The sequence below is a fragment of the Camelus ferus genome, chromosome 7 (assembly GCF_009834535.1).
Source record: "Camelus ferus isolate YT-003-E chromosome 7, BCGSAC_Cfer_1.0, whole genome shotgun sequence".
Taxonomy (NCBI): Eukaryota; Metazoa; Chordata; class Mammalia; order Artiodactyla; family Camelidae; genus Camelus; species Camelus ferus.
Genome location: NC_045702.1, coordinates 78,267,507 through 78,284,399, shown reverse-complemented (window position 1 = coordinate 78,284,399; position 16,893 = coordinate 78,267,507). Strand labels below are relative to the sequence as shown.

At 41.8% G+C, this 16,893-nt stretch overlaps 1 protein-coding gene and 1 non-coding gene across 2 annotated transcripts in view; one reads left to right on the top strand and one right to left on the bottom strand.

Moving 5' to 3' along the window:
- Positions 1 to 16,893, top strand: part of LAMB4 (laminin subunit beta 4) — a 98,863-nt gene that overhangs the window by 56,550 nt on the left and 25,420 nt on the right. Inside the window, 12 exon segments of the mRNA XM_032482961.1 lie at positions 1,146 to 1,283; positions 1,286 to 1,325; positions 2,504 to 2,647; positions 5,103 to 5,199; positions 5,201 to 5,323; positions 5,908 to 6,065; positions 7,493 to 7,654; positions 7,657 to 7,716; positions 8,544 to 8,764; positions 13,471 to 13,563; positions 15,731 to 15,734; positions 16,273 to 16,648. Coding sequence (XP_032338852.1) covers positions 1,146 to 1,283; positions 1,286 to 1,325; positions 2,504 to 2,647; positions 5,103 to 5,199; positions 5,201 to 5,323; positions 5,908 to 6,065; positions 7,493 to 7,654; positions 7,657 to 7,716; positions 8,544 to 8,764; positions 13,471 to 13,563; positions 15,731 to 15,734; positions 16,273 to 16,648 — 1,616 coding nt within the window.
- On the bottom strand, positions 10,338 to 10,409 carry TRNAT-AGU. Its single transcript has one exon. It is a non-coding gene; the product is annotated as a tRNA-Thr (tRNA).

The window sequence follows — 16,893 nt, the reverse complement described above, 5'->3', positions numbered from 1 at the left end:
TGACCAGAGACACAGCCTTGTCTGTCAAGGTCACACAGGAAGCAGGAGGAGTGCGACAGGATGACACGTGCCGGGAAGAATGAGGCTAGAGGTCTGAGGAGCGGAGATACTGAAACAGGCTGAGCTGCCACCTGCCATTGGGTCAGAGGACAGCAAAGGACTGGAGGGGGCTGAAGCAGAGGACCGCGGGGACTAATTTCAGTGTGGGCAGAGCAAAAAGACCAGGGAGGTTCATCTGTGCTACCGGGTGCACTCTCCCAACTTGACCTGCTGAATTAAGACTTCTTTTCCATGCTGTTTTTTCCACCAGTTGATCAAAATGACCAACTTGGTGTGACCAGTTTGCTCTACCAACATGCTCTCCACTGTATCATCCAAGCCATTAATAAACATTTCAAATAATATTAAATTATAACTTAGATAAAATCTTAAGAAAGCTAACCATATAGCTTTTCTTCACATAGATGCTCAACAATAGAGGCTTCCTCTTTGAAAATAAACTTAAAATGATGCATTTGTTCCCATCACAGTATGGCCTAAAGCCAGCAATTCCCAAAATGCATCTGTGACATATTACACTTACGATACGTTAGTATTATTTGGATATGGGACCCACTGGTAAAAATAAGTGTGGAAACACTGAGCTTTGAAAGTATCTTTCTTACAGGACTTCTCAGGGCTTTAAATATGTTCATCTCTACTATGCATTTAAAAGAGGTAGTAGTTTGATGTAGTTCAGCCCTGTTTATTTGTAATTGGAAAAGTCAAAACTTTTGAAAGGAGAAGTTTGTGGCACGAGTTCCACAGTAACACTACAGAGTGCACTGAGTAAGCCACGATTTCTTGATCGGCACAAGTAGCCTGGTTAAAATTCTTTCATATCTACTTCAAATTTATTAGGAAGTAAAAAATATAATAATAAAAAGATAAAGGCTTATATTCTTTTCTTTGCCATAAGTCAATGTAAGTATTTAAAAATTTTTTAAATGAATTGAACATCTTAAAATCTACAGTTGTAAGCCGTTTAAAGGATGAAATTGAGTCTCTTGTCAACTGTTGTTCTCATAGAAGTAATTTTTTTAACAACTAGAGTCTTGAACAGGAGGCAGTTATGAACATGTCTTCTTTTCTCATTATTTCAAAAGCTTGGTCTCATTCCCCAAATCAAGTCATTGGAGAATTTCTGCAGCAAGCAGGATTTAGACGAGTATCAGCTGCACAACTGTGTCGAAATCGCCTTGGCAACGGGCCCTCAGGTACTCCCTGGAGCATGTGAAAGGCTTATATAGCCAGCATGTCTGCCAGGCTGCACAACGGGGCTGTGGGTGAATGTCTGTTTAATGGGCTCTACTGAGGCACTGCTGTCTGTATAAAGGCTTTTTGGGACGTGAGTGGATTGATTCAATACATATTAGCATCTACTCCTAACATCTGATGTGAAGAACCAATTGCCAAAGATTAGATACACAGAGCAGTCTGTCCACGTGTTGGAATCATAACTTGCAGCACAGGAAGAAAGTATATGAAAGGGGAGCCTGGAGGTCACTTGGGGATGCCAGATTCCTGGAACGGTGACCCTGAAATATTTATTTGGAATCCTGGAATTTTTGAGTTGGGATGAACTCTACACAACATCTTTCATCCCTCAGCCTGCGTTTAATAAGTGAGACAGCTTGGGTCCAAAATGTTAGGTAACTCGCCCATTTCAGTAAGCGATAAAGCGGGGTTTGTCACCCTCGGCACTTCTGAAGTCTAGGGCTGGATGACACTTTGTTACTTGTGGGTGGGGGAGGCTGTCCTGTGCATTGTGGGATGTTTCGCAGCATCCTGCCCTCTACCCACCTGGGACCAGTAGCACCCTCCCCTGAGTTGTGACATCCAAAAATGTCTCCTAATGTGGACCTATGTACCCTGGAGGGAAAAATCTCCCCCAGTTGTGAATCGCTGCTGCAGAGGGACAGCTCAGATGAGGGCCAGGGCTTCCTGAGCTCCAGACAGAGGCTTTTTCCTCATAGGGCTATGGCTTCAGGGTGCCCACAATCTCACAGAAAATATGGAATAAGGGAAAATGCAAGGTGTAGTTAGCGCCAACACAGATCATCGGGAATTGAAGAAATAATAGTATCAATAGTAATTACACTGGAACAATTAATCATTGAAGCAATTTATTAATTTAGATATAATTGAGTTAATACAAACATATTTTAATATAAATATTAATATCAATATAAAGTTAATTTCATTAACTTTTTAAGTTGTGTTTATTGCTAAGTTATGTTTTTTAAGTAATATTGACTGAGCACTTACTACATGCCCAGCACTGTTCTAAGTACCTCACAGGCATTATTGTCTTTAATCCTTATAATCCCAGGAGGTAGACTGTAAACTACCCCCTACGTAACAGATGAGGGAGTTGAGGATGAGAGAGGCACCAAATGAGAAAGGCAAGCTAAAGCTACTAACAAGGTGCTCCTTGGCTTCTAACTTCTTTTGTTGTCTGCAGCCTGCAAGTGTCACTCGCAGGGCTCGGTGGGGCCCAACTGCAGCCGACTTGGAGGCCAGTGCCAGTGCATGTCTGGTGTGACTGGGCGCTGCTGTGACACGTGCTCAACAGGAAGCTACGGTCTGGGGCATCATGGCTGTCACCATACGTAGCAGGACAGCAAGAAACGGGGGGAGCACGTGTGCTCTCGATCTTGGAGTTTTGAAGGCAGGAAAATCAATGTGGGGAGTTTTCTAGGGAAGGGATTGGGAATTTGACGACATGATTCTGCCTGTTTGTGAAGAGAAAATGTACTGAACATCTTTCTGCCGTATTCATCCTTCCATTCAGTGGGCGCTGACTGTGTATAGAGCTCTCTTAGGAACCATGAGTGATGACAGAAAGTGGTCCATGTTTCTGGGAGTTTGCAGTCTGTATCAAATAGATGGTAGTCCAGGTAGGAGGTAGGAACTCCAGGGAGCTGGCTGTGCAAAGGCAGCTTTATCATCTGGTGCATAAGCCTGGTGTTTGGAAAGGCTGAAACAGTGAGATTGGGAAGTTGAGAAAGGGGATGACACTGTCACCAGCGTGTTACCCTTCCTGGTGCTGGAGTCGCAGATAAGCTGGGAACTCATTTCATAAGTCGCCCACTGATAAGGGCTTAGATTGGGCTTCATCCTTAGCTGGTAACTTAGTTCTTAGGGCTGTCATGTTGAGGGTACAGAGTTCTCTGTTCACAGTGTAAACCAGTAATGAGAATACTGCTCCCCACAGAAATTAGCCTTAGGAACCATGAAAAATTCCAGGTAGGTTAATTCTCCTTTCAGTAGGGGAACATATCTTTTCAGTTATGATTCAGAGATGGCACACCTTCTGGTCGTTGCCTGGGCGTGATGCCTACCTAGCAAATAGTGCTTTGGTCCATCATTGCTTTGTTTTTTTCTTTTCTTTTCTTAAAAAAAAAAAATGAAGTGCTGTTACACAAAGGGTTATACACAAATGAGCAAACATTTCATCCACCGTACCACCCTGTCAAACAAGCAAGCATCACACTTTTGTATAGGGAAGTTTGGCTCAAAGAATTCAGTGATTCACCAGGAAAGGATTCAGTCTCCTACAGGGAAAAGAAAAATCCAACCATCTTGAGAAAGGTTCTTACACTTCTTATAATATTAAAGTTTGACTCCTAAGATACAAAGAAGTTCACGTCATTAACACTGTGTTACTTGTTCAGGTGCTCTGTATAAACAACGTTTATGAGACTCGGTTGAAATGGGCAGAGGATAGAATGTTTGAATAGACATTTTTTCCCAAGAAGACATACAGATGGCCAATACCTTCGTGAAAAGATAATATCACTAGTCATCAGGGAAATACAGATCAAAACCACAATGAGATACCACCTTACATCTGTTAGAATGGCTGTTATCGAAAAGACAAGAAATGAGAAGTGTGAGCAAGAATGTGGAGAAAAGGGAGCTCGTGCACTGTTGACGGGAATGTAAATTGGTGCAACTGCTGTGGAAAACAGTATGATGGTTCCTCCAAAAGAAGAAGAAAACTATATGATCCAGAAATTTTACTTCTGGGTATTTATCCAAAGAAAATAAAAACGCTAACTCAAAAAGATATCTTCACCCTCATGTTCATTGCAGCATCATTTACAATAGCCAAAATATGGAAACAAGCAAAGTTTCTACCAATAGATGAATAGGTAAAGAAAATGTGGTATATCCTCAGTGGAATATGGTTAAGCCATAAAAAAGAAGGAAATCTTGCCATTTGTCACAACGTGGATAGACCCTGAGGGTATTATGCTAAGTGAGTAAGTCAGACAGAGAAATACAAATGCTGTATGATTTCACTTATATGAGGAATCTAAAACAAACAACAAAAACAAGCTCAGAGGTAGATTGGTGGTTGCCAGAGGTGAGGGGTGGGCAAAATGAGTGAATGGGGTCAAAAGGTACACGTTTCCAGCTATAAAATAAGTCCTGGGGATGTAATGTACAACCTTGGCAATTATAGCTAATAATATTGTATTGCGTATTTGAAAGTTGCTAAGAGAATAGGTCTTCAAAGTTCTCATCATAAGAAAAAAATTGTAACTGTGTGGTGATGGATGTTAACTAGACTTACGATGGTGATCATTTGCATTATATACAAATATTGAATCATTATGTAGTACACTTGAAACTAATATAATGTCATATGTCAGTTATACCTGAATTAAAAAAGACCTAATTGCTCACAACGCATTGTTGATTGAATCAGTGGGGTTTTATTGAGGTATAGTTCCTTTACAATGTTGTGTTAATTTCTGGTGTACAGCATAGTGATTCAGTTTTATATATTTTCATATTCCTTTTCATTTAGGCTATTGCAAGGCTTAAGTATAGTTCCCTGTGCTGTATAGTAGGACCTTGCTGTTTCAATGAATTCTTATTGAACAAATATTTACCTGGTTCTCAGTATATGCCAGGCTCTCTTCTAAGCACTGTACAGACTCACCTTGACTAGGTTGACACAGTACATTAGAGACTGTGAGGTCAATACTGTAATGCTTTCACCAGGGCACCATTGGCCCCTCTCCCCCAACAGGCTTCTCTGCTTTATCTAGCATGTCACTGCCACCCTCAAGGCTCAAAGAGCACCACCTGTGACCAAGTAACAGGACAGTGTCCCTGCCACGGAGAGGCAGCCAGCTGCCGTTGTGATGGGCTATTTTGGGTTTCCCAACTGCCGCCCCTGCCTTTGTAACGGGTTCGCCAAACTCTGTGATCCAGAGACAGGGTCATGCTTCGATTGTGGAGGTTTTATGACTGGGAGAAACTGTGAAAAGTATGGAATTCATATGTACTTATTTATTTTTTCCTTTTGTTCTGATTTCACTACGTTCTCTGAATGACCACTGAGTAGAGCATCAATAGTATTTAAGAGGGGAGGGTATAGCTCAAGTGGTAGAGCACATGCTTAGCGTGCATGAGGTCCTGGGTTCAATCCCCAGTACCTCCTCTAAAAATAAATAAATGTAATTAACCCCACCCCCCCAAAAAACAGTATTTAAGTGTAGAATGGTGACTGGGTCAGGGAGATAAAGCATCATTTCATCATCCATCAAAATCTTGTTATGAGCCAGACAGTGTCTGACTAAATCAGTAACAGGCATTCTCGTGGCACCTTGCTTTTTATATTCCTAAAACGTGACCTGTAAATTGGGTGCTATTAGACTGAGTTTAGTGACTAAGCTGTGGGACTTTCAATTTGAAGCAAACAAACAAAAAACCCCTTTTACAGAGCAAACGAGCATCTTCTAAAATACTGAGCTTTGAGAGTTGCACTGTCCTAAAAAGCATAGCAAATCCACATTGGGTAACATGAGCCCTTCCCCAGAACGTTTTAGTAAAAAGAAATTACCTTGACAGATGCATCGATGGTTACTATGGGAATCCTTCTTCTGGACAGTCCTGCCATCCTTGCCAGTGTCCAGATGTTCCCTCAAGCCATCAGTATTTTGCCGACTTCTGTTATCAGAATCCTTGGAGTTCAGAAGTCATCTGCAGTTGTCTTCAAGGTTATGCAGGTACGTGGTATATAGTTCAGGATGGTTTTTTTCTTCTGTCCCACCCTGCTATCTACAAAATGATCACATGTTCATAATTTATCTGCCTTGGACAAATGAGTGGTACAGGCTGTAAGTTAATGGTAAGAAGACACAATTTAGTAAATTGCTGCTTTGCTGAACAAAGAACTTGAATGATTCAAAACCAGTGACCATTAAAAACTGATTCCACTGAGCTAAAATTGTTTTTAAATACTATTCTGGAAAACTGACCAAAGGACTTCAAATCAAATGAATTTCTTGAAAATAAAATCATGACATATTAAGATGTATATGTGATTAAGTTTATATATAAGACATATAACATAAGCAATTGAAAAGTAAAAAAATTTAATCAGTCAAATGCTTTCTTTATATCATTCCAAGCCATCAATTTGACTGATATTTCACAGATATAACTAATTTTTTCAGATGTCTTGAAGCACTGATTTGGGCATTGTGCAGAAAGATACTGCATAGATTATTTCAATATTTGTGTCTGCCCCTGAATCAAAAATTTTATTTTGAAGAGTTTAAGCATGAAGTTAAGTATATGATGCAAACAAGGGGGAAAATGATGAAGTCGACTTGATTTAATTGTGCAAGAAAATATGGTATTATTAATTTCTTCAGTGGTAATTACCATCAGGATAATAAATTATGCGGCTGATTTTTCCCCCTTATTTGTTACCTGTAAGGTTACACAGCTCTCTAGTTAATCCTTACAGCCTCTTCTCCATGTTCACCTTGGCTTGGTTGGTCAGTTCTTAAGACCTGAGACCATAGTGGGGCTATGAGACTGTTCCTTAATGGGATGAACCGAAACATGGAGTGTGGACCCACAGTTTGGGTGTCTAAACAATGGCGGTTTCCTTGTGGTTAAAAGAGTGTAAGAGAGATGGGATGGCTTCTCCAGATGGCGCTTAATATAAACACACTCAAGGGCTCACACACAGAGACAACTCAGCCCTCATCACTTCCAGGCACATTATCTCACCGCGGCTGTTTCATCTGTAGGACTGGATGAGGGGTGGGGTTCCCAAGGGAGAACACGGGCTGAGATGGGCTTTGGGCCCTGGGGCTAGAGTGACGCTGGTTATAGGGGGACCCGGGAACCTCGGCCCCCAGCTCTGCTGTTTTTTAAGACTAGAATCCATTCTTCATCTAGGACTTTTTAGTTCCAAATTATCTTTTTATTTTCTGAATGAGTAATAAATTAAAATGAATGTTTTGTTATTTTAATTTAGGTCACTTTTCCTGATTCATCCCAAATATGTGACTTACCATCCCTGGAGGAGCCCAAGTATCCTCAATTTACATCAGTTCCTGTGCTCCTCCCCCAGCACGTGCGCACAAGCGTGCACATACACACCCCTCATCTCACTCCCTTGCCTCTTCCCTTCTGTCAGGTATGCAGTGTGGTGAATGCTCTGCTGCTTTCTATGGAAATCCGAGAGTTTCCGGAGCACCCTGCCGGCCGTGTGCGTGCAACAATAGCATCAACATGAGCGACCCAGGATCGTGCAGCCCCATCACAGGGGAGTACCTGAAGTGTCTGCGCAACACCCAGGGCCCAGCTGCCAGCTCTGCAGACCAGGTCACTTTGGATCGGCCCTCAATCAGACCTGCAGAAGTAAGTCCGCGAGACTCCCAGGGAAATGGGGCCGCTCTCCCATACTCATTTCAGTTAGGCCAGTAGCACCCGTGCCCCCAGGGTGATGGGCTGATGCACTGAACTCAGCAGCGGAAATGGGTGCAGGCCCGGAGGGACTTCAGATGTAGCTACCGTTTACTCACTGGTGCTACTGAGTCTGCCTTTTGTGACCGTTGCCTTTAGCACATGCCTTACTGGATTCAGAGTGTTGTGTCTCAGAGTGTGGACCAAAATCGCCCTGGGATAAGGGTGGGGTATCAATAGGCAGATTCTTGGGCGGTGCCGTCAGACCCACTGAATGGACTCTCTGGGGGCGGGGCCCAGGAATCTGCATTGTAACCAGCTCATCAAGTGACTTTAATGTATAAATAAGAGCATTGCTGTGGACAAGGACAAGGGTTTAAGTCCATGGTGAAGAAAGAGGAGAAATCAACTGCTCATTTTTAGGGGACATTTTACCTATTTCAGTTCACCAGGTCAATTTAGTAGCCAGACCATCGTTACATAAACAGAACTTTGGTGAATGGCATGAGGGGACAGTGAGACTTTGGGTCACTCTGATTGATTATGAGCTCTTGGGACGTAGTAGCAGGCAAAACCATGGGAAATTGCAGTTTGGAAAGATCAAAAACAATTGGATGGGTTGAACCTACTTGGATTCTTTGGTAAATTCTGTTCTATGTAAGGTGTTTCTTCATTGAGCCTTTTAAAGAAACGACACCTCCAAGCGTATAAAGCTGTTTGTGTGGGTTGTTGAGTGCAATGTTATCGTGGATTCACCTCCAGCGATGGCTCTGTGATCCCCGGATGCGCCTGTCATCCTTCCGGTGTGAGTCCCACTGAGTGTCCCCCTGATCGGGGAGCTTGCCTCTGTGACCCTGACACTGGCACGTGCCCTTGTCTGCCCAACGTCACAGGCCGGGCCTGTGACCATTGTACCGACAGATACTGGAATCTGGTCCCCGGCAGAGGATGCCAGCCGTGCGACTGTGACCCCCGGACCTCTCGCAGTAGCCGCTGTGACCAGGCAAGAGACATCAAATATCCTATTGTGCTCAGAGTGAGACAGGGTGGGGGACAGGGTTTCTAAATATGTAAAGAACATTTTATTTACTGTTGTTAATTAGTGTTTTTAGACAGGACTGGCCTTACAGGGGAATCGAGTCTACCTTTATCAAGGAGTGAAGAGCACCCCCCAAAAAGAGAATAAGGGTTTCAAAATTAAGCTTTGTCTACTTGAGTTTTCTCCAGGCTTCTCTGTGACTGGGAGAGTCAGAATTCACACACCGTGAAAGACAACCTTCTCTTTCACTGTTTCATACATAGAAGCACAGAGAAGCCCCAGGAAATCCATTATTAATCGATGATTATTAATCAGAATGAAAATTACAGGTACCTTCAAAATCCGTAATTCCAGGGGTTTTTTGTTTGTTTTTATTGAAGTACAGTCAGTTTCAGTGTGTCAGTTTCTGGTGTACAGCACAATGTCCCCGTTATGTGTACATATATACATATATTTGTTTTCATATTCTTTTTCATTAAAGGTTATTACAAGATATTGAATATAGTTCCCTGCACTTACAGAAGAAACTTGGTTTTTTAAAATCTATTTATGTATATATTGTGGCTAACATTTGCAAATCTTGAACTCTCGATTTATCCCTTCCCACCCCCTTTCCTGGAACCATAAGATTGTTCCCTATGTTTGCAAGTTTGTTTACATTTTGTAGATGAGTTCATAGTGTCCTTTTTTTTCCTTTTGTTAGAATCGAGCTGTCATTCCCTATGGTTCACCAACTGCTTTACATATGGTTGAATAAGATGTCCACTTATTTTATTTATCTTACGTATTTTATAGCTGCCAGACCACCCACAATTATTTCTAAAGAATGCAGGCTAGTGTACTAGGAGCAAATCTGTATTGTTTAATGTAACATTAATGCTGTTTAACTGCACAAGTGTTTTTTTTTTTTAGTCAATAAAAGAACTTGCACACAGATTTTTTTAAAGAATATAACATTCATGGAGAAAACAACTAATGCCCTGATTAGGTTTTTTTGGCTTAATAAATATATTCTTTGAAACACTTTTCACATTAATAGAGATGTAGGCAGAAGGGTAAAACAAGGGCAAGAAATTTTAGAGTTAAATCCACAATTTAGGGATTGGGGTTTAATTGGAATCCCAACTAATAAGTGTGACTCAGCTTCAATTTCAGCGCTGCTCTTCAACTTAGTCAAAGGTCAAATTTTGTACAGGGAGACTTTTGAAGGTCGTTCTTGTATATTGAATGTGTTTTCCCTTCTCTTTCTCTCCAGTCCTCCCCCAGCCAATCCATGCCCACACAAATGCACACCATGACCTATTCTTCCTTTATATGTATGTTTTTGTCTCTCTCTCTCTCTTTTCCATTCTCATTCCCTAGGTGATCTCATCTAATCTTATGGCTTTAAGCATCCTAGTATAGACTCAAGAATCTCAATTTTTTAACTCTAGCTTGGATCTATCTTTTGAACATCAGACTCTTTTGGTTTGGTTTGGTTTGGTTTTCTTGGGGGGGGGTAGGTAATTAGATTTATTTGTTTACTTATTTATTTTAATGGAGGTACTGGGGATTGAACCCAGGACCTCATGCATACTAGGCATGCATCCTACCACTGAGCTATACCCTCCCCTGTATATTTTTATATTAGAATAGACTTAGATTTACAGAAGAGTTGTGAAGATAGTCAGAGAAGATGTACTCCACACCCAGTTTCCTCTGTTATTGACATGTTAGTATGGTACATTTGTCAAAATTAATGAACTAATGTTGATACATCATCATTAATTAGTGTCCATAATTTATTCAGATTTCCTTCTCTTTTTTTCCTTTTACCTAATGTCCTTTTTCTGTTCCAAGACCTCACCCAGAACCCATTCCATTTAGTCGTCATGTCTCCTTAAGTTCCTCTTGGTTGTTTGTGACAGTTTCTTAGACTTTCCCTATTTTTGATGGCCTTAACATTTTTGTGGAGTATTTTGTAAAATGTCCCTCGATTCAAATCTATCTGATGTTTTTCTCATAATGAGACTTGGACTGTGGGTTTTGAGAAGAACCACAGAGGTAAAGTGTTCTCAGCACCTTCTATCGAGGGTGCATAGTATTCATATGACTTATCCCTGGTGACATGAATTTGATCAGCTGGCTGCAGCAGTGTTTGTCAGGTTTCTCTGCTGTAAAGTGGCTCTTTTTCCTCCTTTCCATCCATCCTCCTTGGAAGGAAGTCACTAGGCACGGTCCGCACTTAAGCAGTAGGGGGTTCTGCTCTCACTCCTTGCGGGTGGAGCATCTCCGTAATTATTTAGAACTCTTCTGCACTGGGGCTTTGTTTGTTGTGCCCCATTTCTTCGTTTTCAGTCATTTTTTAATCAGTATGGACTGATAGATATGTAGAGTATACTTTGAGTTATAATCTAATACTACTTAATTTTGTCGTTCAAGTTGTTCCAGCTTGGTCATTGGCAGGCCTTTCACTTGGCTTCTATATGCCTTTAACATACCCCAGTATTGGTTTTTGTTTTTTTTTTTTTTTTTCAGTTCGTCCTTAGTTTCTGCACTACAAGATGCTGTGACCTCATCTTGTGTATTTCCTGCCCCTGTCCTAGAATCAGCCATTTCTTTAAGGAGCACTGGTTCCTTTTATTGGAGATGGCATTAGAAACCAAAATCTGGGCACTGGATGACCATGCCTATTTTATATGCTCCTCTCCCCTACTCACACCAACCATGGAACAAATTGGTAGATCTCCACACAATTACTTGGCTTCCTAAATCATGAGGAACTCCTAATGCTCACGATACCATGGTCTGACATGCTCCTTAGACCCTCCTTAGACCCTGAATATAGCGACATTCAAAGAGACCTCACTTCAGTCACGGAGGCTAAGGGAGGTCTTCGAAGCTAAAAATCAGATGGCATTGGTGTAACCAAAGAGCCCCGTATGATAAGGGTATTCTGGGTTGTCTTGTTCATAGGGGACTCCTTGGGGAAGTTTGCTCTTTACAATCAGGAAACACTTTCAATGGAGTATAGAAGAGACATGTGGACAGATTTCCAGCTGTTTAAACAGCTACTGATAGAAGTCTCTGGCGTCAGCCAGTAGGCCGTCCCCAGTGCATTGTTACAGAGAGATCCAAATGTGCCGTCCAGTATTTTCATCAACAGTTTTGATGGAGCTGGAGAAACATGCTTATCAAATTTGTAGATATTACAAAATTGTAAGCTAATGTGATCAAGACAGAACAAGAGACAAGATTTTTTAACAGGCTGTCATGTTGGCTGAAAACAAGAAGACATGTTAACAGGATAAAAGTGAAGTTTTGCAATTGGGTTTTTAAAATTCATTGCACAAATACAAGGTGGGAGTAATAACTTGGCATCAGCTCATGTGAAAAACATGTGGGGATTTGCATTGCTTCAAGTGAGCCAGTGGAGTCGCTGGGCTACCAAAGAGGCAATACCCGTTCAAGCCTGTTCAAGCTGGACTGGTGGGAGTGCCATGCCCAGCTTCAGGGTGGTCATTGTCCCGTGTCCTCTCTACTGGCCAGATGGCTCCAGGAGCATCATTGTCATTTCTGAGTACCACATTTTCAACATCATATTGACAAACCTATATGTCTCCAAAGGGAGAGCACCCCAGCATATTGGCTAGAACTATGCTGTTTTGTGCTGAAGTCTTGAAAAGAATTATTGGTGGTTGGCCCAAAGAAAAGAAGCAAATGTAAGTTGAGAATGGCCACCACTGGTTGGCAGAAGGACTATAAGAGGGAAGTGGGAGGCTGCCTATTTTGTGCAGTTTCCATAGGACAGGACTCAGAACAATGGGAACAAGTTACCAGGAGCAGATTCTGCATCAACATAGGGAAGCATTGCCCAACAATCAAAGACAATATGGCGACACGATAGCTCTGAGGGGCAGTAAGTTCCCATAACTCCCTATGTTTGAGCAGAAGCCAGTGGTTACTCCAAAGATGGGTCAAAGCTTGGTAGATCCAGCTACTTTATGAACCCAGGAGTTGCAGCTGGTTAAGCAGATTTGGTCAGGTTAACCTAGGACCGCAACAGTAGTGATTTGCTTCCATATTTTTCTTCCATTAATTTTCCAACTGCCTTTGTTTTCAGAAAAGCCAGTCAAACATCCAGTTGAGGGGGAGATGCAGGAAAGTTCAGCCCTCAAAGAACACAGTTGAATCACTGTCATTAAATGATTAAGCTTCAATTATGAAAAATGTTCTGTGGAGCAAAACACAAGGCCAGTTAGGAAAAACTCCAGTTTACATTCCATAATAAGAACATGATTTGCCAAATGAATTGATGAATTTCAAGTCTGGGTCTTTGGTCTGTCTCTGTTATGGAAGAACTCCCAGAACTGTAGAGGAAAAGAATGTGGCCCATTTCCCGTTATGTGTTTTGTTTTCATTTACATCTGTGTATGTTTCCCAGTTTGGGGCCACCTGTCCCTGAACAGCTGGAAGCAGGCGGTATATTCTGGACCCCTCAGCTAAAACACATTCACTCCTGATCTTTGGCATTGTCGGGGGTGGTTGCTGGCCGTGGGAATCCTCCTTCCTCTGACTTTGTGCAGCTGTATGTTCTAAATCACTGCAGGGAAGACTGTTTTGTATTAAAATGCGGTTTTTTTTTAAGAGCATAAAGCTTGTCAATTTCTCACCCATGACTGTTCTCACAGTTTACAGGCCAGTGTCCGTGTAGATTAGGCTATGCTGGGAAACGCTGCAGTGAGTGCATGGAAAATTATTGCGATGATCCCCTGGGGCAATGCATTTTTAAGTACCGGTAATTCTAAAAAATGTGAGTACGGTCAACCTGGTCCCACCCCCGGCTTGCTGTGAACCACCTGAATTTTACATTCCTTTATTTGATAGAAAATTCACAAACTTTAATCCTACTTTTGAAAATCATATTTTTTTAGCCCTAGAGAAAGATTTTTGTTCTGCTATATTAAAACTTTACGCTATATTAAATGCTAGCCTATATTAAAATTCCTCAAAGTCATTAAAATGGAACAGACCTCTGAGAGCATAACTTGTAGCCAATTTTCTGCTATTTGGAAGCATGTTGAAAAAAACTGCTACTCTGGATTAAGGTACAGGCTAGGAGGTGGATCAGAGGCAACCAGCGGTGGGTATGTTTCCTCAACGTGACTCTCAAAACTCTGGGTCTATTACATATTCATTTATTCATTTGTTTAAAAATATTCACAGAGTGTCTTACTGGGTACTCTAGGTAGTGAACAGATAAGGCAAGGCCCCCAAACTCATGGATTTGTGTTCTAGTGTCTTTCATTCCATGTCTTATCACTAATTATAGGATTTGGAGCAGGGCTGCCCAATAGAACTTTCTGCAGGGATGCAAGCATTCTATACCTACGCTGTCCAGTTCAGGGACCACCAGCCATATACAGCTATTGAGCACGTGCAATGTGGCTAGTGCAAATGAAGAAAGCAAGTATTTAATTCCTTTAAATTTAAACCTGTGGTTTGTAGCTACCATATTGGACAGTGCAGATTTAGAATCTGGGTTGGTTCCAGGAGAAAGGGATTTTTGAATCTCTATTTAAAATTAGATTCCAAAAGAAGTCAATCCAAAGAAATACCGGACATGATGGACTGCTCGTCGTAATCACCTCTACATAGCCACACACAGTGCCTCTTTCCTCCTCTCCTTTCCTTTATAAACGTGCTTTTGTGGCTTAAAAAAAATGCCTTTGGTTTTTTTCCTCACTCAGATACTCAGTTTTCCAAGTGGAACTGCTACTTTAAAAACCAGGAAGGAATTTGGCTCTTGGAAAATCTGTCTTAGAGAATGTCCATCCCTTTGTCCCTCTGATATTTCAATAATCTTATTTTCCAAAAATGCTCTCATGTCTTACAGAGAAAATGGTCAACTCAGGCCACAGACCCCACTACTGTGCCTCGGGGGGAAGCAGTGCATAAGGGGGAGCCTTCGCCTCCAGCTGGTGATGTGCACGGGCTGCCCCCAGGGCTTCCTGCTGAGACCTCTGGACCACAACGAATGTACCAGACAGATGGTGTCTATTTGAAGAGCCCAGTGTGTTCATCAGTTTTTATTTGTATTTGGCATTATTTTCACTCAAGCTGCCAAATGCATTTTTAAATCACTTGCTCCTTGCAGTGAGGCCAGTGACATAGGCTAGTGATTCCCTGATGTTTTGGAAATTACAGTAACTTCAATAGCTTTCCCCATGCTCCATCCTTGGACTTAATCAAAAACCTACTCAGGTAAAGTGCATTTAGCTTCAGGGTTTGTTTGTTTGTTTGTTTTTTGTAATGAGAACAAAATTTAATTTTCCTCCTCTCTGAAAAGACTTTTTAGAGCAATTTTAGTTCACAGCAATATTGAGAGGAACTTACAGAGATTTCCTGTGTACCCCCTGACCCCACAGGTGCAGAGCCTCCTCCATTATCACCATCCCTACAAGAGTGGTACCCTTGTTACAATGGATGAACCTACACTGACACATCATAATCATCAAAGTTCATAGTTTATATCATGGTTCACTAATGGTGTCGTCCACTCCATGAGTCTGGACAAATGTGTAATATGTATCCACCATTGTCATATTGGTATGGAATTGTTTCACTGCCCTAAAATTCCTTTGCACTCTGCCTGTTCATCTCTACCCCTCCACAACCCCCCAACTACTCTTTTTACTGTCTCCATAGTTTTGCCTTTTCAGAATGCCCTATAGTTGGAATCTCACAATATGTAGCCTTTTCAAATCAGCTTCCTTCACTTAGTAGTAAGCACTTAAAGTTCCTCCGTGTCTTTTTATGGCTTGATGCTCATTTTTACTGCTGAATAATAATTCCATTGTCTAGTCGCACTACAATTTATTTATCCATTCACCCACTAAAGACATCTTGGTTACTTCCAAGTTGGCAGTTCTGAATAAAGCCACAGTAAACATCCGTGGGCAGGTTTTTATGTGGACATGTTGTGGACTCATCTGGGTACAATACCAAGGAGCCATTCCCCTCTTCTTGGAGAACAGAACAGTTTTCCTTATATAATGGAAGACAGCCCACCCAGGCTGGGTTTTACTAAGAAAAAGTGTGGTCATGGGAATTCTTAGAGACTCCACAACACGCCTGCTTCACCCTGGAGGGCAGGAGCCTCAATCACAAGTGTGTCGTCCACCATGACACCCATGTTTTTCACCCACACAAGTAAAGAACCCAGATGTGAACAACTCATACTCACTGTGAAAACAACACCTAATTATTGTCCATATAAAAACCATGAACTAATGTGTCAGTGGAATGGAAAGAGGAATGCTGTATTTGAACGGCCATTGCACAGATCTCTGAAATTATAATGAATTTCAGTGTTCACCTTAGAAATGGGAGTTGGGAAGATTCTTAGGGGAGAGGCGACAGCTTTATCCTTGAGCTGATCGTAAGCCAGAGGCCATTGACTGACATCCTCGGTTCCTTCTCTTCCTTTTCAGCATGTGACTGCAACAGGGAAGGCTCCCAGAGGCCCTTCTATGACCAGGATACAGGCATGTGTCGCTGCCAGGAGGGTGTTAGCGGCCAGCGATGTGATCGCTGCGCCCGGGGTCACGGCCAGGAATTCCCTACTTGTCTTCGGTGTCACTTGTGCTTTGATCAGTGGGACCACAGCATTTCTTCCCTCTCCAAAGCGGTGCAAGGGTTAATGAGACAGGCTGCTAACATGGGAGATAAAAGAGAGACCCTGCCTGTCTGCAAGGCAGACTTCAAAGGCCTGAGAGAGGACATGTCTGAAATAGAAAGGATTTGGAGACATCCTGTTTTCTCATCTGGGGAATTCTTGAAAGTCAAGGATTATCACGACTCCGTTCGGTAAGGTTTGTGTGCAAGTAATAGATAGTCAAGATCCTGATTTATCTTAACACCTACTGAGCTTTAATGGCCTTAAGTTTAGAACCATACCTTTGTTGATGTTAGCGAAATGATCATTGTTCAGTTAATAACCAGGCTGGGGATCGAGTTTGTGTGTCTCTTTATTACCTCATTAGGATTACATGTGATTTTTCCAGATGCCGCGATCATAACAAAAAGGCAATCATAACGTTAATCGGAAGACC